This window comes from Gobio gobio (genome assembly GCF_949357685.1).
Source record: "Gobio gobio genome assembly, chromosome: 4".
NCBI lineage: Eukaryota > Metazoa > Chordata > Actinopteri > Cypriniformes > Gobionidae > Gobio > Gobio gobio.
The window spans coordinates 34,508,028-34,535,218 of record NC_137100.1 but is presented as its reverse complement, the minus strand read 5'-3'; the positions used below and the strand labels follow the sequence as shown (position 1 = coordinate 34,535,218).

Sequence of the window (27,191 nt, the reverse complement as noted above, 5' to 3'; positions counted from 1 at the left end):
TTGTCTTGTCAAGAATTAATTTTTTAAATGATAGCAGATTCATGGCATCTCGACATTTTACGTTCATAAGATATTTATTTTAAATACTTAATTATATAATGAAATGATAATATATAAATGAAATATTAATTTAATATACTATGAACTCAAAAAAAACATTCAAACCCTCAGTTTTATTTTTTTTTAAGTTCTACAAACATCCCAATTTTACAGTGCAGAATTAAGCAATAGCATTTTTCCTAATTCAAGGGAAATAAAAGGACTGGGAAGTGGCCAAGCAATCTTTTTATCTAAGTAAGTATATTGGCTACGTAATATTTCTGAAGCTTTGGACAGCAATTCATTAAGTATAAATCCAACACTTCAGAAGTCCAGCTTCAGAAGTCTAAATCTTCCACTCTCGATATATCACAAAAAGCATCTGTAATTAAAGTTCAGAAGACAGAGCAGGACAAACAACATCTTATGCAGGAGACTGTAGAACAACAGAACTTGTATGAGAGCTGCATCAGTGAACACATTTCTGCAACAGACTGTTGTTGTTACAGCACCTTGTTTTCATGATGCTGACACATGAGTAAGGAACAATTGCCCACAGTGAAACTGGATGCTGAAACAACAAGCCTAGAAGGTCAGGATGAAGAGAGAGTGAATGAATGAATAAAAACATTACCACATCAGGCTGTGATAGCAGATATCCAATTGATCGTATCATGAGTAGTCTGTAGGAAAAGACGACATTAAATCCATGTGGGTTGCAACAGTTTCTTTAACTCTCTGTCTCTCTCTCTGTCTCTCTCTCTGTCTCTCTCTCTGTCTCTCTCTCTCTCTCTCTCTCTCTCTCTCTCTCTCTCTCTCTCTCTCTCTCACACACACACACACACACACACACACACACACACTGTTACTTGCACACATGGTGTTATGTTCATCATATAAAATTTATTTCATGACGATATCAATGCAAATATAGCACTACAGTGATTTCCAAGGTACACCGTATCTTACCATACCAATATATTATGGCACTCATAATATGGCCACCGTTTATGTAGACACGCAAAGCCGACAGTTTCTGTAAACTAGTTTACCCGATAATACTTAAGTTACCCTTTTCATCTTAATAAATTGCCACTAGGTAATTATTATTTATTATATCTGAAGTACAAACTGGGCACAATTCAAATAGACTGGGACACAGCCCAACCTTGAACTGAATCTTTAAGGGAATCCGTCAAGAATTCCCGGCATGCATTGCACCAGCCCTCCTCTACTGTGGTCCTCCGTACTGTTAGATAAAGACTGTATTTCAAATGGCCACCTGGGTGGTGCAGTGAAACCCCGGTGTCGTGGTGACAACATGTCAAACCCTTGGCAACATCACTGCAACGTTGCCATGTGTAGTGTTGCCAGGGTGAGAACTGTACAGGTTGGCGCTGTTAACTATTAAAAAAAAAATAACAACAACTTTTAAATACAACCACAACAACAACTGAGAACCATTCAATTGCCAACAGTTACAAAAGGATCCACTCCCCGAAACTCCATTGCATGATCCCCCCCCCCAAAAAAATAAAATAAAATCATAGAGCACTCCAAAGAATGAACAAGAGAAATGAGAACACAGCAGTGCGGGATATGTAAGCAAAAGTAGAAATTCAATATAGCAGCAGAAGTACTTCAAAAATATCCAACTGATATTCCAACGAGCCAGGTGGAGTGAGTTCATGAGGGTGTGAATGTGATCAGACATAAGTTGCTTAAAGGGACTTGCATGACACTAGCTGGAAAAACACTGGTGTGTGAGTGTGTCTGAGACTGTGCCTTTAGTAGAGAGGGCTCGCCTTTCAGCGGTCCATTCAGTACAGTGTAGACGGGTAGCCACAGATAAAACTACTAAATTTCTTTATAAAACAATTAAACACCTTGTACTTTTATACATTATATGCTACAATATATTTATTGATTACAAGTATGAAAGTGGAAATAATTGCTACATAATCAATACAGTTGTACACGTTTATTTTACAGATTTGAACACTTGTGTATTTTTTTTCTTGTTTAATCTCGATGTCACGTGGTTCGCTTCTATTGTGCGGAAAATTCCAACATCGGTCTGAGGAGCGCCTCTGCATGTTCACGTTTCCCAATAGGGCGCTGCGAGTGTGTGCGTTCGCGTGTGTATGCATGTGTGCATGAGCATTGGACAGTGTGGAAGTTTTGTTTTGTCGTTTTATTCTTTAAGAGACAGGGTGACTGGATTGCTCAATCGCACTGTACTTAAGATGCAACTGACAAAGACCTTTTATATATGTCACTATATCTTATTAAACGCTATGGCAACCCCAGTTGATTGACACATGAGACTATGCTGCCAAAAAGACTCCGGATATGCTCAGGTACAGATTAAATGTAAACAGATGCATAAATATGGTGAATACAATGACACCTTGTGTTAACGGCCTGTGCATTGGTCCTCGCTCTCTTTCCTATGATGGGTTTTGTAATGAAGCTCATCCTGTGATCTTACTGGTCGCTATCTTCATCAACTGATTTGCCCTGGCAAAATATTGCAATGTGGATCTGACCTAGGAGTTATTGGTTATCTTTTTTCTTCATGGTGATTTTGTTTATGACTGGGCCAAATGATCAGTCTCCCGCTTGAACAAATATTGCTACAAAAGTCACGAAAAACTTCTGCCGAAGAGCTTTTCTTATACTCACTCCCCAGATACGCAGACACACACGTCACCACACTCAGCAAATTGGCACTCGATCAATAGGCAGTAATTAGACTTCAAATGGATCTATGACAGTACCACACAGTCCTTCATCATCATGTCTGAATGTGTAAGCAGGAGTTTGACTTTTTTCTGTGTATACATGTTGAATTTTGTGTTTTATTGACGTTTCCCTGTTATCCTTGCAATTTTGTTCTCTGTGTCTGAATTTCCTCTCGTCTCTAGTCTACATCCAACCTCATCCAAGTTCATCATTACACACACACACACAACACACACACACACACACACACACACACACACACACACACACACACACACACACACACACACACACACACACACACACACACACACACACACACACACACACACACCACACACCACACACCACACACCACACACACACACACACACACACACACACACACACACACACACACACTGACACTCTTCTGGAATGTAAAAAAACATCAGTCTAGTGGATGCCCAGGAAACAGCAGCATAACTGAGTAAATCTGGTCAGTAAAAACACACAAGCCCACAGAGTCTCAAGAGTTTATGATATGAGGAAAAGCCCCACAATGATCATTCAGCGTCTCTTCATTCTTAACGCATCAAATTTTGATCATTTCTTCGATCCTTGCAGGGAAAAAGCATGTCTATTCTCCTCGTTAATGGATTATATTTAGAGTACCAACGTTACGATGCTCCAAAGGTTTCCAGTGCGTTTCAAAAAGGTTGTAAACTCAGCAGCACAAGTTATATTTGCAGCAGCTCAGAGAGAGTTCAGACTCCAATGTCCGTGTATTGGCTGCTGCATCTATATGGCACATAAACACTGTGTGAACACATTTTTTCTCCTGCTTCTACAGAGAGATTGAATCTAAATCATGCTATTCTCTCTTGGCAAAATGCTCTCGCTTTGTTTTTCCAGTTTTATGTTAATCTCTTCACTCAAAGGCCACTTCTCTCATTTCCCCTCGAAATTCCCAGTTTGTCTTTTCACACCAAAAAGGGAAAAAAAAAGAAAAGATTTCCACTTGCCCTGTCTCTATCAGTCATGACTTTCACACTCCCTACCCTTTCCTCTCTCTACCTCGGTCAGATGGCCGTGTCCCACACCACAGCCTGCGGCCTCTGGCAGGGCGGCGTTCCAGTCTTGCGAGGCTCGGGCGTTCTCCTCCAGCTGGGTAAAATAGGCATACTGTCCTGCTTACATAAGCTCTTATCTGGCCGGCGATGAGCCTTAATCTCCTTACACAGGCAGCGCTTTCTCTCGATCACCTCCAGGAGCTTCCCGTCACGCTGGGCCGGAGCTGCGGAAGTGCCAGCTTTGCCCGCACCGATGGGGACCTGGGCCTGCGCAGCGAGCTGAGCCAGCTGCTGAAACTGGAGCTGGACCTGCTGCTGGTGCTGGTACTGCTGCTGCCGGCTCAGAGACGGACTGCAGGGAGCCTGAGACTGAACCTGCGAGAGAGCGTGGAACTACAGACAGTGCAGATGGTTGAGAGGTGAAAGGGAGAGAAAAAAATGTTGAAATGACTTTAATAAGCATAGTTCAGAGCAGATGAAATACGGTGGGCCATCACGTGACTGCTTGATATAAAGCTGCTTAGCATGTACAGTTAGCCTCTGCTGGAAGACGCCATAACTACACCATCTGGCTGCCAAAAGCGAGAGGTGCATTGAGGGTGATCAGTGCTATTTTAGTATTATTTATAAACTAGTAAATTAGCTTTTATCATTTTATTTCAATTTTAGTTTCATTTTTATAAATATTTCTATTTAGCTTTAATTGATCAGTTTTAGTTCAATAATTGTACTACATCAACTTCAACTTATTTATTTTAGTTTCTAATTTTTGTTTTCCTCTGATAATCATATTTGATTTTATTTCAGCTTTTTCAATATGAAACTATTTCAACTTTAAATAGTTTTAGTTAACATTGAGGGCGATCAAAATGTAGAGATGTATTTAGATCCTTTCACAAGCAACAAATAAACTGCAAATATTTTATTATAGTAGATATTTCACCATTTCTCTCCCTTTTTATAGGATACAGAATATATTTATCACCATGCTTCACTTTATTTTGACCATTATCAAATATCACAGTGAAAGCTGCGTTTCTTGATTTGCTGCCTGATGCATCTTCATTAGTTTTTGGCCAAGGGTCTAGGGAATAAAGGGGAGTAAACAGTTGGTAGTGCAAGTACTGCTGGCATTCCATCCAACATAAAAGGAAAATTAAATCAAGAAAACAAGAATATGCTAAGAACAGCCACTGTTTAATTAATTCCTTTCTGCAACACCTGTCAGTGATGGATGAATTGAGAGCAGGCCATATTTATATATATATGCTAAAATGATTTCACATTTGTGGAGATCCTTGAGAAAATAAATTGTTATAGTGCTTTTTTAAAGATTAAATTCATTATGATATGGCAGTTACATCAGAAATCACTAACGTCAGAATATAGATATTACGATTCAACTTAGACGTTTTATTTGCATTTTCCACTTAATATGTGTTTTTTTTGGACACTGGGTGTGTGCTTTATGCCATATCAAAGAACGCCACCAGATAGCGGCATAGCGCCAACTCTCAGCATCCATCCCATCCCCCTGCTCTGAGAGGGAAGGTCATATCAGCTCACCGAGTCAATCTCTGTGGTGTACACACACACTATGACTGTGTCAGCATGTGAACTTTTGCCAAGAGACAACAGCACACCAGGGGAATAGAACAGAGGCTTCTGTACAGCCGCTAACATTCAACAAGATTGAAAGATTCTTTGCTGCCTGTGTTGCCAGTTTCACATAAGTCTGTCTATAACACAACCCACGCGCTGCTAGAACTATAGAAGTAGTGTAATATCTTTGTCTGTTAACACACAAAACATTTGTGCATTGTGTCAGCTTTGCATGTGCGCAGTCTCTCTGGATTCTCCTTGTTACATTTCGCACATTCAACATACTGAAACTGCTGACAGAGACAGTCAGACGGCAGAATCAAAGCCTGTCACCGACGTCGTCGTAAAGAGAACACGGGCAGCGGCACTAGGTTTGAGTTTGATCAATCACAGAATGTTTGTCTGCCTGCCACAGACTGACAAAAAACACTCTCTCTTACTGCTGCACCTGTTTTCTCCGCCCGTGTGCTGCATCTGTCCCCTCTCTTTCATTCTGTCGCCTCTTTTTTCCATTCTGTGCTGCATTTTTCTCCCCCTTTCCCTCTGCTGCATTTCTCTGCCTCGCTCCCGCTCTGTATTCATCCCCCTTTTTCTCTGCACTCATTGACCCTGCAGCGTAGTGCAGTGCAGCTACAGACATGTTTGGGTGGGGATGCTGGTGACTCAATGGGCTCCGTGATTTACCTAATGACTGTCTGGAATAGCAGCCACAGGGGCACAAAACGGAATGAAATTAGTTTCAGATCACCTGCCGTAACTGTCAAGCTTGGTGTCAATTACACTTACGCATGTTAACCAGTTGAACTGAATTTAATTAATTACTGCAGTATCTACACCGACTGAGGCCCAACAAGCCTGTGCGAATTCAAAGCATTTCCTGAATACTTTGCACTGAAAAGCACAATATGCTGATACACTCATCTTGGGTTTCCTCAGAGTGTCAGGTTGGTGTACGAGGTGAATTAAAGGTCATTGCAACAGCATCCACAGTACTATAAGAAGGCCCAGGCAGAATATGCAGGCTTGTTTTCCAATTTTAGTTAAATATGGTAAATCTTCTTGTACTTTACACATTTATTAAAGTCACCAACAAATCAAATTGACAACTCTTTCTTATCGTATATTTCAGTGTTTCCCCTTCCCCTGGCAACATCATCTGATGATATGATCACAACTTCTGTTTCATGCTAACTTTTCTCTTGGCTAATGTAATTATTATTATTATTATTTTTTTTTTTTACATATTTCCAACACAGTTTTAACATTTCAAGATATATAAAACTAAGATGAGTTACAGGAATAGTTCACCCCAAAATTGTAATTCTGTTATTGTTTACTCACCCTCGTGTCATTCCAAACCTGTATGACTTTCTTTCTTCTGTGGAAGAAAGTTTTTTCTTTTTTTCCCTACCATGAAAATCAATGGGGTCCAGTGTTGTTCTGGACCACACTGACTTTCATTGTATGAACAACACCAGTTGAAACTTTCGTCAAAATACCTTCTTTGGAGTTTTGCAGAAGAAATTGCTGCAGGTCCAAAGTAATTTCATACTCAAAACCTAATGTGATAGCAGTTTTACCCAGATGTGTGTGTAAACAGGACTGGGGAAACTATAACACTGCAGGTATATAATAACTCTCTGAGTGTGTTCATGTGGAGTTAGTGACAGCTTTAATAGTGCTGGCATGACTTACCTGGTTGAGTGCTTCTCTGGCCGGCAGGCTGCTCTGCCTTTGAACGTCACCCCCTGCTTGTCTCACCCCTGATGTGGAGGAAGACCTGCCAAGGCGACCCAACTCTATAAAAGATCATAGACACAGAGTAAAGTTATTGTTTTGCAAGGTTAAGTCTCAAGAAGTCAAATCTAAAATAATGATGGAAATAGTACATCATTTGAACCTTACATAAATCATTTCTTATTGCCATCTTGCAGAAAGCAGAATTAATACGGTTCAAAATGTATATGACAGCATCCAGGAGCACGGAGGGGGAAATCACTAAGAGGGAACTATGCCCGCTGATAGCATTGTTAATTTAAAGGGAATCGTGCAAATAAGGTAATAGAGCTAACATAGACAAAAATTAAGGCTGATGCAATTTGCATGGTGCAGTTGTGGAGGATGGGATGCAGTACACCATGATCTGGCATGCTTGACGTGCATGCTGGGACTGTACAGCATCACGCCACCACTGCAATCCAGCCACCTAAATCATTCCGTAAAAATGTAGAAAGAGGGGCTCAGCTAAAAGTTCCACCTGGATATGTACTCGTTTATAACAAACTTATCCTTCATTATCATCAATTGATGAATTATTGCTGCCTTGATGAATAGAAGCAGTACACAAACTGTTTCCACAGATATTAATGAAATTCTGTCTTTAGCCTGCTTTCCACCCTACTTTCCACTAATAGCGCAACATTAATTGCGACAAGGAAATAGCGCTGACGTCTGTGAATGTGCTGCATTGTATAATGAGACTCATTTGCATTGAAAGCAGGTGTGTTTGCATTGTAAAAATGACACTGACTTAATTTAAATGTGCACTGCACAATGTAATGCATATATTGCTTGGTTAAGTTAGACTGTGTGTGGTATGTGAATTAAACGCATGATGTGCAAAGCAATATTGCATGGTTCAAGTGTTTAGTCTGTTCACTCCGAATGTATCATGGCATACAGTTATCAAATCTTAAATATCTTAAATATATATATATATATATATATATATATAGCTAACTAGTTGCGTGTGTGGGTGTGTGTGTTTGGCTTTTTCTAGCTAACATTGTGTGCCGCTTACCATGAATTTTGTTATTTTTTATTATGATTATAGCATGTTAAAGTTTTTTTAATATATATTTTCAATGACATTTTATCTATCAGATTATTCTTTAATTGGATGTTTTTCAAACAAATCAATGCACACTGATCCTAGCAGCAGTATGAGTTAGCATGAAATTACGGCCTATAAAGCAACTGACCTTTTCAATCAAGTCTACAATTTCTTTTATCTCTAACCTAAACATGCTTGATCTACAGTATATCCAGAATTTGAACTACTGAGGTCATGGCAGAAAGCCTGTGCTAATGTCATTTCAATTGGATCTCACCTCCATTGCGGCATGCTGGGAAGGTTTGGCAGGGTAAGGGCAGGCCTGCTCGTATCAGTCCTCTCAACCCTGGTGGTCCATCTGCCCCAGCCAAGCTCTCACTGTGTCTCCCTGTTGCCCGCACAGGTATTCCAGAGTGTCCGCCACCCCGCATGGCTGCTAGGTCATCCCTCTCTCTCCTCAACAGTGCATCTGCACTGCCATTCCACACACCTCCATCTTCCTCTACAGAGCATTAGAGAGAAAAACATCTACAATTAAACATCTACGGTATTTTAATAGAAAGAGTACACAATAATCATCCCTTATACTCATTCCACCCTCACTACAACCATTACTCACTCTCAGTGTCTCGGCTCCCATGACTGAATGATAATTTTCGGCGCATAGGCCAGTAAGCCTGTTCTTCTGTGAACCCCAAGGCAGCTGCGCTCTCCCAGGGAATGAACCCGGCCTTGGCCTGCAAGGCCTGGGCTACAGATCCAGTTTTATTGGGGTCTGTGTGCAAGGATGGCAACTGTGAGCCCCCGCGCAAGCTATCGTAGGCAGGTGGTCGGCGGAAGCCAACCGAGGGGTAGGTCCAGAGCAGGGGGCTGTCAGAGGGGGGAGGTTTGTAAGAAGGAAGGCCATGAGAGTGCGGGGTGTGTGACCGGTGCATGTGAGAGCGAGACGGAGGGCGCTGAGAGGAGGAAGAAGAGGAGGAAGGTGGCGTGGCTGCTGTGGACGATGACGGTTGACTCTGAGTCGGAGTGGTACTCGTGCCGGTTTGAGAAGTGTGTGTATATGTGTTTGAAGAGGGGGTCTCAGAATGACTGGATGAGGGCGTGCTTAGGTCTCTGTCTCGATCACGATCACGATCACGATCCCTCTCTCGGTCCCTTTCCCTCTCCGATTTTTCGGACTTGAGCAGAAAGCTGACAGACTTGCCCTCCTTAGGGTGCGTTTGCGTCTGGGTGGAGGACTGTCCTGACCCCTTGCCCGATGACGACATCTCTTTCTCTGGCTTGCGGTAATGGTGATAGTGGGAAGGCCTGTGATGAGGGTGGTGATGATGATGATGGTGGGAATATGGAGAGGAGGACTTCGACGACGGAGGAAGAGGAGTGGAATGACTGCGGGCTCTGAGTCCCGGTGTCGGCCCCAGCTGTCCTTCCCTCCTCTCCTTCTCTCGTTCTTTCTCGACTCCAGTGGAATCTTTGGAAGTGCTGGTGGAGCTTGTGCAGGAGGAGGTACTGGTAGATGCTGGCAGGCTGGAGGCTGATTGCACGCTGATCTTGGCTGAGCTGGTCTTGTGTTGAGCCCCTACCCCACTGGAGGCAGCGGCAGGCTGAGGAAAAGCCAGGAGAGGAGGCTTGTGTTGGAGCAAGTTAGGGAAGGGTGCCGGGATCTTACTGCAGCTAGGCTCATGTTCAGGCTTGGACCCTGGCAGCAAGAAGGGCGTGGGTGCGCGGGGAGGGTGTGGTGAGGAGGAGAGGGCTTGAGGTACAGGAGTGGAGGATGCAGAGGAGCAGGACGAAGGCAGAGGAGAGGAGTGCGAAATGGAGACGGTAGCTTTAGGCTTGGAGGAGGAACAGGCTGGAGAAGAGGAAGAGGGGCGCGGAAGTGAGGAAGAGGTGGAGGATGAGGAGGATGAGATTATGGAAGAGTGGTACGCTTTAGAGGACTTCATACGCTCATGTTTGAGCGGCAATCGGCGGTGGGCTTCTCGAGCTGTGTCGTCTGGTAAGGGGTACTTCATCTCTTCGTAAATGGCCTCTCCTTGGTCTGAGTCAGAATCAGGCGTGGTGGCGGAGGGTGTGAGTGGGTGAGGAGTTGGGGCGCTGTGAGTCTCTCGGGTGAAGACCTGGCCCACCATCTCAATGTAAACCGGCTCGTCATCTCCACCCTCGCCCCGTGGAGAGGGCTCAGAGCTCTGGAAGGGAAGGGGTGTGGTTGGGACCCGAGGGGGCGGGGGGTCAAAGGAGAGCTGTGTGCTTGGACTCCGTTTAGGCTTCAATGGAGGAACCTTCCGTCCCGACATTTCACCTGAATCAGATTTTTTCATTGCTGTTTAACAGAGAAAAGCAGAAAAAGGTGGAAAAAAAGAGTGACACAAAGGCAAAGAGAGAGGAAATGTATTACAGAGACCACATGCCAGATGACTCTTTTTACTCTTTTTAATACATGTTCCTGGTCTTATTGTAATAAAAATGGCATCACTTTTTCTCACAATGAATCAAAATGAGACTGAAATACAAAAGGAGAAGCTGCTTTCATAGATTTTATCTTATGAATTAAATAATTTCATAAGCTAGAAAAAACAATCGTTCTGCAGAACAAAGGCCCAAATTACAATTTCTGTACAGATAATAATTAAAATTATCTTTCAAATCAATTCCATAATAGTTCAATCGAAAATATATATGAATGACAGTATACAGTATACTGTCAGGAAGCAATGGATGGTTTAATAGTCAAGAATCATTAGCACTTATAATTAAGAACTAGACATGGGAGTTTTCCAGTTCAATATTCTTGGCAACAAATATTTAAAAATAATTCACTAATTTCGATGCATTTAACAACAAGTAAACATCATACTTTTGAATCTTTGCCTAACTTTTATTGTTTTCCAAGTTCTATCACTGGTACCATCTTTTTCAGTTTTACCCACCCTTAAACTAATAGTTATATTACATGTGAGTCAGACGGCCCCTTATGTTATGGCAGTTTATGAGAACTTCCTCTACACAAGAATTATCCCTGGTCAAGAATAATTTTTTTAAATACATTTTTGAATCACATGATTTGCTCACTTACCATTCCGCTTCTCTGGGTGTTTGGGTGGGTGATTGGGAGGTGGAGGTGGTGGAGTGTCAGGTGGTGCGTGGCCCCCACGGGAAGGATGCTCCTGCTGGGCCGAAGAGCTGAGACGAGTATTGGGGTGGCGTTTAGGCTTGGCTGGGGGGCAGCGGGATGGATTCGACTGGTTTTGCGGGTCTGAGTCTGGATAATATCCATTCTCCAGCTCCTCACCCTCACCGGTGCCCACAGCATGGCAGGATTGAGAGCGTGGGGCCATAGCAGCCGCACAAGAGTGAGGCGATAGGTCCTGGGACGCTGGCATCGTCATAAATCCCATTCGGAAATGGCGCCGAAATGACGCCAGATCCCGAACCTTCCCGACTGTTGCAGAGGAGGCATCTTTATAGTTAGAGCTATGGGAGATGGGAATAGAGAAAGAAAAATCAGGGAATGAGAGATGGGGTCACAAATGGAGGAAAAACATGATTTATTTCTCTGAGGAGAGATTCTTTATGAGATAAAAAAATAATACATTTGTTTCTCATTGTGCTGTAGGCCTCCCACTTTCTCCACTTTTCTCTCCTCATTTCTACTGATAAAGGCTCTATTAATAGCTCACAGTCAATTTCATTTTTGTCTCTACAGCCCCCGTTATACACTCTCATTCTCTGCTCATTTCCGGAGTTAAAACATCTCCCCTACTACTGTACAGTCAAACAGACCAATACAAATAAAACATACACTGTGTCATAACAGGGATTTTTCATTGACTTATATTGTCTTTATATTGAGTTAATGTTTTCTGTATTTTACACCTAAACCAAACCCTCAAAGACATACGTTTAGATTTTCATTAAAATAATATTCAATATGTTCATTAAGCGATTTTGCTTTGGTCCCACAAGGTGATTTCAGGTTTTACTATCCTTGTGAGGACATTTGGTTCACACAATGTAAGCAAAACCAGACCCCACACACACGCTCAGGATGAATGATGAGAGGAAACAGTTCATGCCAGCCTGTGAGAGACCCAACAGCCTCCTTCACCCTCCCATCCTCTTCTCCTCTATTGTCCTCAGGTCCCCTTCTTTCTTATTCTTTCATTGTTTTTGCCGCACTTTCTCCCTCTTCAATTCCCTTCTCTTCTTCAAGTCAGCATAAAATCCTAATTTATCCTATATATTTTCTAAATTCATATTATAGATCTTATTGTGAACGATCTACGTATATGTTTATTTCATTTAGGGTAAACGTACCTATTAAGCTCAAGTACCCATTAAGCACACTACTATCTTTGAGCTCAGATTATAAAAAGAAAACAAATATTTTTCATCCTACTTGATGTCTTAACCAATTGATGTGTTTGTTACTATATACCTCCTGTAATTTCAAGCTAATCAGTCCATTGCACACTGAGATATCTTTGTGTTCACACTGTCTGGTGGCCATTTTGAAAGCTCTCTGAAAACTTTCACCAAAAGAGTAGCCCCTTAAATGTGGACTTTTTAGATGTTTAAGCTTTTATTTTGGATAAGTATAACTTCTTACTGCAAAATTAAGAGATTAATGTTTGGACTTTTGCATTTTATATCCTGGAACCTGCATGGGTGAGGGAAATAATTACAGTTAGATCCAAAAGATAGTTTTAGCGACATACAGAACATTTTTAGCTTACTATCTGTATAAGATTGTGGGCTACACTAATATATTACTTCACAGGCATTACTGGCTTGTACTTTTAAATTCATTATATTATACATTTACAGTTTATTGATGTTCTGTGGTTTTACACTGCTGTATTTTTAAAGACTTCATATTATTGTAAGGTGAGCTTCATGCACTACTATGAAAATCACAGCTTCAGTGTGACATCAATAAGAAAAAGTATAATTTCATAGATATTTTCAATAATAGCTGTTCATATTAAAATATGTATGAATTTAATACATGACCTAGATTATGTAAAAAGCTAAATTTTATAATATTTATTAATTAAAAAAAGGTTTTCTGTTCCAATAAAGCTCAGTGTGCTCCCTTTAAGCTCGTCCACATTAAACGTAAATACTTCATAAATAGACTTTAAATATTAACTGATGGTTGTTACTTCAAGTTAATAGTTATAAAATTATTCTTTAAAAATTTTGTTTAAAATAAACAAGAATTTCCCCCCAAAAAAACATCTTGTGATCTTAATGGCAACAGGGGTGTGCTTAAAGGGTACAAACATGTCCCCATTAAGCACAGCCAGACTTTTTGCATTTAATGCTGTATATCTTAATTTAAATGCTTTTATCATTTAAAATAAAATCAAGTATTATTGTGTGAGAGATTAATTTTATTTTAACGTAACTTCTTGTACTCAAACCAATACCCTGTGCACTAAAATGTCTCAATGTAGATTTTGGTGAGCATAATAGGTACGTTTTGCCCTATTTATAATTTTTTTTTTTTTTTTTTTTAAAGTCATAACTGGACCTTCCGGTTTAACAACACACCCCTCTCTGGTGACGTATGCAGGACTTATCCGATCATTTAGTATGCTTAAACCCACCCCTGCAACCTTGATTTAATCTGCCTCCTTTTCTTTTTCAATAATCCATTACACTCTGATGTACGTCACAAAATGGAAGAAAAGATTGAACCCTTCCGTTTCATTTCGACTTTATATCCTGATTTCTTAGGGATAGTTCATGCAAATATGGTTGACCTATCCCTTTAATTTTTCCTCATGACATGTTTGCAAGCATTGTTTAATCAGCTGATATTTTGCTCTCTTCCTTTCTCTCTACCTCAACACAAAAAAGACTTTGTCCACAGGCCCTGTCCTTTCCTTTCATCCCTCTCTCTGCATCTTTTCTTATTCTCCTGAATCTACTAGTATGAACTCCCCGTTTCCAAGGCAACTAGCCTGTCATTTGTTTATTGTTTGCTGATCCCCCCCCCCCCTCTAAACAAACACATTCAGAGCACACACTGGCATATGTGCATGCACACATACACACACACACACACACACACACACACACACACACACACACACACACACACACACACACACACACACACACACGCACACGCACACACACGCTAATTCAGGTGTGGCCGAGCAGCATATTGTGGGTGGTAAATAGTGGGCTGCCATTAATACACACACACAATTAAAGAGAAATGAATCACTGATGCTGTTTTCTGGCGATGGGGTGAGTTAGAGGATTATTGGGAGATATTTAAAGACAGAGATGTTTTTCCATGTTACAGAACCACCCAGAGAAAACTGATATGGGTAAGATATTGCTTTGTTGTTGTTTTTTTTAGCTCAGGACTTAATGGAGTTTCAGCTAAGCATCAAGTGTGCTAGATGTTCTAACATTTCTTTGAATGATTAAAAAATGAGAACAGAAATGAGACAATGCTAGCAGTAAAAATATAAATCAATATTATTAACATGGATATAATTAAAACAGATAATTTTGTCTTTTCAAGCATTTGATGAGAAATGTATGATTTTTATATTAAAATTAGAAACTCAAAAAAACAGGAAAGTCTCCATTCAATCTAAAACAATTAGGGCTATTAAAGTCTCAATGGTGATCTCATTTTTTCTTCCTACAAGCATACAGTGCATCGGAAAGTATTCACAGCGCTTCACATTTTCCCCCTCAATACCACAAACAATACCCCATAATTACAATGTGAAAGAAGGTTTTTTGAAATCTTTGCAAATTCATTAAAAATATAAAACAAAACAAAAAATCACATGTACTTAAAGGGTTAGTTCACCCAAAAATGAAAATAACCCATGATTTACTCACCCTCAAGACATCCTAGGTGTATATGACATTCTTCTTTCAGATGAATAAAATTGGAGTCCAAAACTAATCCAAGCTTTATAATGGCAGTGATTGTTGTTCTGTTTTTGAAGTCCATAAAAGTGCATCTGGCCATCATATATCATGCTCCACACGGCTTACATTTTGTGAACCAAATGTCCTCACAAGGATTTAAAACTTTATAAAGTAAATTATCTAGCACCCGGCCAATCGCCTTCCGTATTCAATTTACGGAAAAAGTGTAGTGCCTCTCGCAGTTTAAAATGCTTACGCTACGTCTGACGAGCATAACTGGAGTGCAATGTCGTCAGACGTAGCATTTTGAACTGCTAGAGGCACAACACTTTTTCCGTAAGTTGAATACAGAAGGCGATCTGCCGGAAGCTAGACAATTTACTTTATAAAGTTTTAAATATGGATATTTTTCTTACACAAATGCATCGATTCGCTTGAAAAGGCCTTTATTAACCCCTGGAGCTGCGAGGAGCAGATATATGACGGATAGATGCACTTTTATGGACTTCAAAAACAGAGCAACATTCACTGCCATTATAATGCTTGGATTAGCCAGGGACTGTTTAATATAACTCAGATTTTATTCCTCTGAAAGAAGAATGTCATATACAACTTGAGGGTGAGCAAATCATGGGCTAATTTTCCTTTTTTGGTGAACTAACCCTCTAAATATTCACAGCCTTTGCCATGACACTCAAAATTGAGCTCAGGTACATCCTGTTTCCACTGATTATCCTTGAGATGTTTCTACAACTTGATTGGAATCCACCTGTGGTAAATTCAGTTGATTGGACATGATTTGGAAAAGCACACACCTGTCTATATAAGGTCCCACAGTTAACAGTGCATATCAGAGCACAAACCAAGCCATGAAGTCCAAGGAATTGTCTATAGACCTCCGAGACAGGATTGTATCAAGGCACAGATCTGAGGAAGGGTACAGAAAAATGTCTGCAGCATTGAAGGTAATGTGGCTCAGCAATGAGCTCAGTGGCTCCATCATCCGTGAATGGAGGAGGTTTGGAACTACCAGGACTCTTCCTAGAACTGTCCGCCCGGCCAAACTGAGAGATCGGGGGAGAAGGGTCTTAGTCAGGGAGGTGACCAAGAACCCGATGGTCACTTTGACAGAGCTCCAGCATTTCTCTGTGGAGAGAGGAGAAGAACAACCATCTCTGCAGCACTCCTCCAATTAGGCCTGTAGGGTAGAGTGGCCAGACGGCACATGACAGTCCGCCTGGAGTTTGCCAAAAGGCACCTGAAGGACTCTCAGACCATAAGAAACAAAATTCTCTGGTTTGATGAAACAAAGATTGAACTCTTTGGCCTGAATGGCAAGCGTCATGTCTGAAGGAAACCAGGCACCGCTCATCACATGGCCAATACCATCCCTACAGTGAAGCATGGTGGTGGCAGCATCATGCTGTGGGGATGTTTTGCAGCGGCAGGAACTGGGAGACTAGTCAGTATCGAAGGAAAGATGAATCCAGCAATGTACAGAGACATCCTTGGCGAAAACCTGCTCTGAACCTCAGATTGCGGCAAAGGTTAATCTTCCAACAGGACAACGACCCTAAGCACACAGCCAGAGTGGGTACGGGACAACTCTGAGAATCTTTGAGTGGCCCAGCCAGAGCCCAGACTTGAACCCGACTGAACATCTCTGGAGAGATCTGAAAATGACTGTGCACCAACGCTCCCCATCCAACCTGATGGAGCTTGAGAGGTCCTGCAAAGACGAATGGGAGAAACTGCCCATATAGGTGTGCCAAGCTTGTAGCATCATACTCAAAAAGACTTGAGGCTGTAATTGGTGCCAAAGGTGCTTCAACAAAGTATTGAGCAATGGCTGTAAATACTTATGTACATGTGCTTTTTTTTATTTTTATAAATTTGCAAAGATTTCAAACAAACGTTTTTCACGTTGTCAATATGGGGTGTTGTCTGTAGAATTGAGGAAAAAAATAATGTATTTAATTCATTTTGGAATAAGGCTGTAACATAACAAATTGTGGAAAAAGTGAAGTGCGGTGAATACTTTCTGGATGCACTGTAAACTGTCATACAGTGCCCTCCACTAATATTGGCACCCCTAGTAAATATGAGCAAAGAAGGCGGTGAAAATCATCAATCACAATAATTGAGCTTCACAAAACAGAAAGTGGCTGTTAGAAAATAGCTAAAGCGTTGAAAACCCCATTTCCACCATCGGGGCAATAATTAAGAAGTTCCAATCAACTAAAGATGTTACAAATCTGCCTGGAAGAGGATGCGTGTCTATATCATCCTAATGCAAGGCGAGGAGGAGAGTTTGAGTGGCCAAAGACTTTCCAAGGATCACAGATGGAGAATCGTGGAGATTAGGGTCAGAAAGTTTTAAAACATTATCAAATAGCACCTGAAGCGGCAGGTCAGATACTCTTCTTTTATACACATATCCTTTTCAATGATTCTTTTTATTATATCCATAACCTGAATAATCCAGGATAATCAAAATAAATATATCTTTCTCTGCTTTCATATGTAATCTAGAGATGATTGTAATTCTGTGTGATTTTATACTTTTATATATTTAGTTTGAGGATGATTTTGAAGTATTAAATCTAGTCTCCCCAGCTGCTCTGGGTTGACCTCCAGCCAGGATGCATGGCTCACTCTCGTGAAGGATAGCTATGGTGGAGTCGCTGTTTGGTATTGAGTGTTCTCTTGATAAACGGTCATAATCCCCTGACATTAACTAGAGTGTGATGCCCTAGTGCTTGGATGTGTGTGCGTTTTACAAGTTCTGTGCAGGTTTGTTGGAGCTATCTGATCAGGGCCTGACCCCCCTCCCAACATGCATGCGCCCTTTATGACGTCCGAGGCCAATCTTACCCTTCTGGGAGGGATGTTGCGACGAGCATGCTGACTAAACTACGCCATTCCGGCATATCTATACATGTGTGACAAATGTTTAGGCTTTTAGGTCTCTGTAGCCAATTAAGGCTTAGGCAATCTGTTATTGTTGATGTAATCAATGTCCTTGTAAACAGTATAACTGGTGGGCAAAATTCTCTGTAAGTTAGAATCTGGCCTGCGATTCTACGAGAGACTCTGACGCTGGCTTCTGCTGATGAAACTGCAAACTTTTCTTCAGTAAATATTTCTTTAATTAATCTAACTCCTGACTCTTGGTCTTCATTTTTCACAGCTGGTCCTGGGTCCTAAACTGTTACCCCAACACACCTATATCACCACAAGGTTTTTGGGAGGGTTTCAAGAAAAATCCTCCTTGCTCATCCAAAAACAAACTCCAGCATATTCAGTTGTCAGACAGAGACAGAAATTCAAATGGGACCGGCTTCTATGGTCAGATGAAACTAAAAAAGTGCTTTTTTTTGGCAGCAAACCTTCCCAATGGGTTTGCTGCAAACAGGGATAAAAAGTACATTACATTTACATTTATGCATTTAGCAGACGCTTTTATGCAAACCGACTTAAAACTGAGGTGTACAGGAAGCGATCCTTCATGAAGATAAGTATGTGTACACTGCTCAGTGTAGCACAGGCTAGAGTAGGGAGGGAAAAGGGGAAGAAAGAGGAAAAAACGTTTTTTTTTTTTTTTTTTAAATTTTATGAGGTTATGTGCTCATAAAAGTACCCCATGCCCACGGTTAAATATACAGATGGGTCTTTAATGTTGTGGGCTTATTTTTCTGCTGTAGGTCCTGGACATCTTGTTCAAGTATCATGGATTCTAGCAAATACCAACAGATAAAAAAAACGAAACCTGAGCGCTTCTGCTAGAAATCTTATAATGAGGCATGGTTGGATCTTCCATTAGGACAATGACCCAAAACAATCATCAAAATCAACACAAAAATGGTTCACTGAGCACAAAATGAAGCTTCTGCCATGACTGCCCCAGTCCTCTGACCTGAACCCTATAGAAAATGAGTGGGGTGAACTGAAGAGAAAAAGGACCAACATGGAGGTGGGAATCTGAAGGATCTGAAGAGATTCTGTATGGAGGAATGGTCTCTGATCTCTATTGTCAGGTGTTCTCAAAATTCATCAGGCATTATAGGAGAATTTGGTGCCAATAGTCAACAAAACTAATTATAATGAGATTTTCCCCCGACTTTCAATTGTTTTACTTCAGTGAAAGGTTAGAATTTTGCGCATTTTTGGAATGAAAGATCAAAAGGATAAACAATGCAGATGTATCTTCCCAGCCTTCTTTGCTCATATTTACCAAGGGTGCCAATATTAGTGGAGGGAACTGTATTAGAAATTCATGAACTTCCTCCTGTCAACTTTTAAGATGTGTAAACATTGTCCAGAGACCACCGTGTCCCCCTCCTTTGACCTTTATGAAGGTTGATGGGCACAAAGTCCAGATGGAAGCGACTCATCAATACACTGTTCTGCAGTGTGTGTGAGTGTTCATGTGTGTGTGAGTCTCTGTTGTCAGGCAGAAGGCAGAGAAGATGCTGAGCTAGTAGAGTGTGACACACACTAACAGAAAAGAACAGCACCACAGGATATGATGTGCAGGCAGGGCACAGAGCATATGAGTTGGCAATGGAGTCCTCGCAGTACAGCTTTCTTCCAGGTATAATCTGGACAAAAAGACCTGAATGCGTTTAATCATCTCACCATAAATTCCATGAAAAAAAAAAAAACAGTTTCAGCTGCACACACCATTATAATTTATTTAGAACAAACCACTGGACTGAATTATTTTCTCTCACTATGTAATGTTTTCCAAACTCAACCTAAAAAAATCCCGTATTTCACACTAGATTTGTGTATCAACTACATATGTGTCAGTTCTGGTAGTTGTTGATACAATCAGTGAAACATCCTAGTGCTGAAATGTCGCACTTTCAAAAGAAATTAGACAATTGAAACTAAATATTGATCACTACCATTCAAAAGTTTGGGGTCGTAAGATTTTTTTTATGTTTTTGAAAGAAGTCTATTATGCTCACCATGGCTGCATTTATTTGATCAAAAATACACTAAAACAGCAATACTGTGAAACATTATTATAACTAAAGTAACTGCTGGAATATATTTTTAAATGTAATTTATTCCTGTGATGACAAAGCTGAATTTCATGTCAGCATCATTACTCCAGTCTTCAGTGTCACACGATTCTTCAGAAATCCCTCTAATATGCTGATTTGGTGCTCATAAATATTTCTTATTATTATCAATGTTGAAAACAATTGCGCTACTTATTTTTGTGGAAACTGTGATACTTTTGAGGATTCTTTTCAGGAATAGAAAGTTCAAACGAACAGCATTTATTTGAAATCTTTTGCAACAACCACAGTGGTAACAACGGCACCGTCACTTTTTATCAATTTAATAAGTCTTTATTATAAATAGTATAATACTATATTTAAAAAAAAATGTTTATTACTGACCCCAAACTTTTGAACAGTATAGTGTTTACTAAAGTTTTATGATAATCAATGCACAAAATAAATGCTATGATTTGTAACCCATTTGTGCGTAAAAAAAAAAGGAATGTTTGAAAGAAAATCTGTCTTTGCCTGAAAGCGGTATGAGAGGGAATAGACAGAGTCATATGAGGTATTCTCTCATAGCTGAGGATTTTGGGTTGTTCGCTTTTATTTGACATGATGCTACACATGGCAGAATGAAAGCTCAAAGGTACGGGGAACTGAAGCGATTTATGTCTGCTCTATTTCTGTTGTTTTGCTTAAGGCTGCACAACATGTGGCTCTTACATGGCTTTCTCTGAGTCTTGAGTTTAAAGGCACATTAGAGTGCAGAATAAGTTTTCTAACATATTAAATTCACTTCACTTGATTAATTTGCTGCCACTCAAATGCAAAGAATGACAGTGAGATGCGAAAAAAGCAGAGGGGAAGAGGAAGAGATGGATAAATGAATGAGAATCATCTGCATTCAGCAGCAGAGAGGAGGAGGATGGAGAGATTGAGTGGGAGGACGAGAGAGGAAGTGGATAGATCCTCCAGACAGAAAGCGAGCATGCGTGGGTGACCTCTTGTGTATCTCTTTAGCTGGAAGAAGATTGAGATCACTGCTTAAAGATACTGTATCAAAGCATGTTTGATGTGACAGCACATGTCTGTCTGCATGTGTGAGCAGTTTAAACTAAAAGCAAGCGAGTTTGTCTGAGCTCAGGATGTGTTGTGGGTTCCGCGTGTGTCATGAATAAAGAACACAGAGCGGATGAAAAGCGCTTTGATGTCCATTTGCACAGGTGTCAGAGACAATCATCTAAATGCATTCTCCTCTTCATCCAGAAACACAGAGATGGAGAGAGAGTAATTCAAAAAGGCGTAAAGGCTGCAATCAATCCTGACCAGCTAAAAGGAATTAAAGAAGGAAAAAAGCACTCAGAAGAACACATGTAAACAAAGCATTGCAGAATATGGTAATATACAGACTTGCATATGAAACTTCATGTGTCTTAAAGGAACACGCAGACTTTTGGGGACTTTAGCTTATTCACCGTATCCCCCAGAGTTAGATAAGTCCATACATACCATTCTCATCTCCGTGCGTGCCATAACTCTGTCTGACGCACCCACCGCTAGCCTAGCTTAGCACAAAGACTGGAGGTAAACGGCTCCAGCTAGCCTACTGCTCAATAAGTGACAAAATAACGCCAACATTTTCCTATTTACATGTTGTGATGTGTATAGTTACATCGTGTACTAAGACCGACATTCCTGCGTAGTAATCAAGGAACTTTGCTGGCGTAACATTACGCAGCGTCCCCAGCATACTCTCTGTGCAAGCAGGTGGTCACGTTGGTTACGTTGACGGACGTTAGCCTATTTTCAGACGCTGCGTAATATCACTGCGCAGCTGCACCCATGGTATGGCAGCAAAGTTTCTTGATTACTACGCAGGAATGAGAGAATAGTTCCTAGCCATATCGGTCTAGAAAATCGCAACTTTTCATTTTCCGTCGGTCTTAGTACACGATGTAACTATACACATAACAACATGTAAATAGGAAAATGTTGCTGTTATTTTGTCACTTATTGAGCAGTAGGCTAGCTGGAGCCATATACTTCCAGTCTTTGTGCTAAGCTAGGCTAGCGATGGGTGCGTCAGACAGAGTTATGGCACGCACGGAGATGAGAATGGTATGTATGGACTTATCTAACTTTGGGGGATACGGTGAATAAGCTAAAGTCCCAAAAAGTCTGCGTGTTCCTTTAAAGAAGAAATGTGGATTTAGGACAGGAAATACACACACACGTCACATGTCTGGTTTACTATCTTTTCAGGGACTGTCCATAGGCATAAAGGCTTTTATACTGTACAAACTGTATATTCTATCCCCTTACACTAACCCTACCCCTAAACCTTCCCATCACAGAAAACTTTCTGCATTTTTAAATTTTCAAAAAAATATATGTATTATTAATCAGTATGTTTATTAATCCATTTCCCTTGTGGGGACTGCTGGCTGGTCCCCACAATACTGTATAATATAAACCTGTACACCCGTAAACCCGACTCCTAGTACTCCTAGTATTTAAATAGTCAAATGTACTATAACATAACATACATTTTCCTTTCTGAATTTTTATAATAAACTTTTTTATAATAAAACTTAATACATTTTTTCTGGGTTTTTCTTTTCTTTCTTTTATTTTGCCCTCAAAAGGAGTTTTTGTTTGATTTAGCTCACTTCTGGGTACAAAGTAGTTACACACATTTACAAAACATTGTTTGGGATGCATGATATTAAAGGGGCTATATGCAACTTTTTCCCCAAAATAAACGTAACAATAGCCTTTTTATTTTACCATTTATGACTCAAACATCTCCTGATGAGCATACTGACACCTTGTCCGCTCACAGTGGGTGCACCTATAAGCCTGTATCCTATTTTTCCTATTTTCTGGCGGGTCGTCTTTTCCCGCGCTGTCTGCGGATGTGACGTCACCACCGCTGCGAGAGCGAGCAGAAAATGAGAGCAGTTCTGTTTTTTGGCCACAGGTGTCAGTTGCGAGTTTAAATTTCAGAAAAACGCATATAGCCCCTTTAATACTATATCAGTATTATATATTGTAGATCGATTTGTTAGAGATTTTAAGTATCGGTCGATATTGTTTATTTTTTTGTTTATCTTTGTGATCATCTAATGCTAACTTTACAAACACTATTAAATTGAATAATGCTGTATCTTGTGTATAAATCTCAAAATGAACATCCATTTTAATGCATTATGTTGTGATGCCTAAATCTCCTTGTCACATTTAGAACAAGTGATTTTATTGTTTAGTCTTTTATTTTAATTTATTTAGATAAAATATAGAAATTTAATATCAACCATTTTTTGGTTCTCAGCCATAAAATGAAAATGATTATATCAGTGCATGATTCACCTGTTGATACATTTAAATACAGTAATTAATTAAAAAAAACATGTAATTTATTATCATTTAAAGTTAACTAATTAATGAATTAATAATTAAACGAAAAGTCTGTTCTCAAAATCTCCAGTTGCTGATCCACTGAGACACCCGAGGGTCAGGTTGTTTTGGAATATATCCTGCTCTCTCCCTCCTGTCTTTCTGTCTCTCAGACGGAAGGAAGCTCTGGATGCTTTGCATAAGATATAAAAGACAAATGTCTCTATTTCAGAGTTAAGACTTCTCTTAATCGTGTCATATTCCTCCATTTCGCTCTCTCTCTCTCTCTTCTCCTTGATAATCTTTTTCATTCTATATGCTCCTCCTCCTGTTTCACCTTTTTCTCACCTTCTTTATCACGTCAGGATTTTACTAATCTTCCTCTCACTCCCTTTTTTCTCTTACCTTTCATTTAAGCACTGCAAAGCATCTCTATAACCCCTTCTATCTTTCTGTCTACTCTCATATTGCTTTATTCTCTTACAGCAGGCTCACATATTTCTTTCTTTCTTTTTTTCTTTCTGATTATTCTCTCCATCGTTTACCTTTTCTTGCCCTCCTGATCTCTGTGTCTCCAGTCCAGTCGACTTTTGCGATACAGCAGGTTCATGTCGCCACGGGGATGCTCCTCCTCACAGCCAATAACAGCGCAGTGCAGCCACTGGCCCCGCCTCTCTATGTCACGCAGGAAATTCTCCACCGCCACATCCTGGGCGGAGCCAGAGCTCATGGTATAGAGAACCAATCAGGAGCAGGGGAAGGTATGTTAAAGCTTCCCCCGTCCCAGTTACCTGTAAAGGAGGGAAATGCAGGCTCTTGGTTACTTCACCACTGGCAAAATGGGCTTTCAATAAAACTTGACTGCCTATACAGTAGAAAGGCAAATGTTGAAATGGGTGCTACCTGACTAGAGAAAACAGAGAAAAAAGGCAGTTGTTTTCCCTTTTGCCAAATAGGTAGGAAAATTTCAACATCCATAATGAACTGAGCATGTTGCCGTGAAATTCCCCCCTGCTTTAGTAGGAAATACTTCTTGAAAACTTGTAGTCATAATGGTGTCTACTTGTTTTGTTCCTGGGTGCAAGAATACAAAGAGTACACGGGAGTAAGTCACTTTCGGTTTCCAGTAAAGGATCCAGCGCGTTATAGGCAGCGGCTAAAGGCTGCAAAGAATCATAAATATGGAGAGAACGCTGCCACTGAAAAAAAAAAAAAAAACTCCATGTTTGTAGTTAACATTTCAAACTGGATGACCACAAGCACAATGTTTTAGGCCAAATGGAGGGGGAAAACTGAAAGAAACTACAGTTCTGTCAGTTCCACCCGAAGCAAAACGCTGTTGCATACAGGTAAGAAAACTGCTGCCATTGTGTTCCATTTTTACCATAAAGCTCTTTAAAGAGTAGACAAAATATTATTTTTCGTGATAGACCTACCTTAACTATAACTGTTTTACAAAAGCACTGGAGCTGTCAAAGTTTCACGTCACTCTGCAGACTTTTGCTGCCAAATAAATGTACATTTCTCGGCTCAGGTAATACGGAGAACGAGTAAACATTGTTCATTTGCATATACATACTGACAACAATACAAAGTAAGTAAGTAAAATCAGTTATACTTTAATAGTTTGCATTTTAAATTGTATGCAAATTAATTTCAATCTTTCCCAACTGTCCAAATGAACTGAAACAAATAACACAGCACAGACATTTGGTGGAAGTGCTTCACTCAGTGTTCTCTACATCTATACTCATCATTCCCTAGTGCTGTCAATATTGCTCTTGGAAAAGGAAGACAGTTTGGACTAAGTGATCATAATAGACAGAGGGTCTAATGCTCAAGTCCCAAAAATTCAGTCCCAAAAATTAAATTCATTGTGATTCGCTAATGAATCATTTATACAAATGCATAAACCAGTTTGACTAAACTTTTCGTTAATTGAAATATAGCTAAAATAATATACAATACAAATTTTATTAAACAAAACTATTATAACTTTAAAATATTAAAAAGTATTAAATACGAAAATATAAAAATTAAAAATGAGAAATGTTGCCTTAAACAACTAACTGATATAAGTTGAAAGAACTACAAAAAATAGGCCTATATATATATATATATATATATATATATATATATATATATATATTATGAATAACACTGATAATCTCTTCATCACGGCTTCTGTTAGTTGGTGGGATATATTAGGCAGCAAGTGAACATTTTGTCCTCAAAGTTGATGTGTTAGAAGCAGGACAAATGGCCAAGTGTAAGGATTTGAGCGAGTTTGACAAGGGCCAAATTGTGATGGCTAGACGACTGGGTCAGAGCATCTCCAAAACTCCAGCTCTTGTGGGGTGTTCCCGGTCTGCAGTGGTCAGTATCTATGAAAAGTGGTCCAATGAAGGAAAGTGCTGAACCGGCGACAGGGTCATTGGGGGCCAAGGCTCACTGATGCATGTGGGGAGCAAAGGCCGATCAAACAGACGAGCTACTGTAGCTCAAATTGCTCAAGAAGTTAATGCTGGTTCTGACAGAAAGGTGCCAGAATACACAGTGCACCGCAGTTTGTTGTGTATGGGGCTGCATAGAAACCTCCGAAAGCACCAACAGTGGGCACGTGAGCATCAGAACTGGACCACGGAGTAATGGAAGAATGTGCAGACCATGTGCACCCTTTCATGGAAACGGTATTCCCTGGTGGCTGTGGCCTCTTTCAGCAGGATAATGCGCCTTGCCACAAAGCAAAAATGGTTCAGGAATGGTTTGAGGAGCACAACAATGACGGCAATATGGCCTTCAAATCATGCTGAACCAACAAGTCCGAACCCCACCTCGCAACTTACAGGACTTAAAGGATCTGCTGCTAACATCTTGATGCCAGACACCACAGCACACCTTCAGGTGTCTAGTTGAGTCCATGCCTCGAGGGATCAGGGCTGTTTTTGGTAGCAAAAGGGGACCAACACAATATTGGGAAGGTGGTCATAATGTTATGTCTGATTGGTGTAGGCTATATGAAAGAAGCGGATAACAAAATTACTAAAACCTCAACTAAAATTTAAAATACAATATTATGAAAACAACATTATTTTATTAAAATAACATGTCTATACAAATGACAGAACAAATCTGTGCTAGAATACCAACTGGAAAACACTGTTATATACATCTTAAAATACTTTTCACACTTTTGCCTTCACAGCTGTCTTGCACATTTACACATTACACATGCAATGTATAAGGAGCGAACATTTCAGGTTTTGACTTAAAAATTACCATCACTGCACTTTCATTTTTCATCTTTATCACAGCGGACTGTAAAGGGCATGCACCATCGCTCTCTCTGAGAGGAAGATCCGAGTAAGCATGAGAGGCTCAGTTGGCTGCAGGCCCCCGGGCTGCCCCGGCTGTGCCTGTGTAAATCTGTGGTCTGTAATGCAGCCTGTCACATGTAGTACACAGGCATTCTGGCAGAAGAGAGAACAAGCTAGCAAGAGAAGAAGAGAGAGAGACAGTGAGCTTGTTCGAGCTGCTTGTTGTGGGGCAGATATTGTACAGAGTGCTCTGAGTTTGAGTGCCGGGTAGTACGAGAGAGAG

The 27,191-nt window shown here is 40.4% G+C and overlaps 1 protein-coding gene across 1 annotated transcript; it reads right to left on the bottom strand.

Annotated features, from left to right (window-relative positions):
- Nucleotides 1-924: 924 nt before the first annotated feature.
- nyap1 (neuronal tyrosine phosphorylated phosphoinositide-3-kinase adaptor 1) lies at nt 925-24,321 on the bottom strand (the record flags this gene model as incomplete). Its single annotated transcript, XM_079815550.1, has 6 exons — nt 925-4,229; nt 7,134-7,237; nt 8,549-8,773; nt 8,891-10,594; nt 11,348-11,745; nt 24,137-24,321. 6 exons carry the CDS (start codon nt 24,319-24,321, stop codon nt 3,846-3,848), a joined length of 3,000 nt encoding a protein of 999 aa, XP_079671676.1. The 3' UTR covers nt 925-3,845.
- Nucleotides 24,322-27,191: the final 2,870 nt, after the last annotated feature.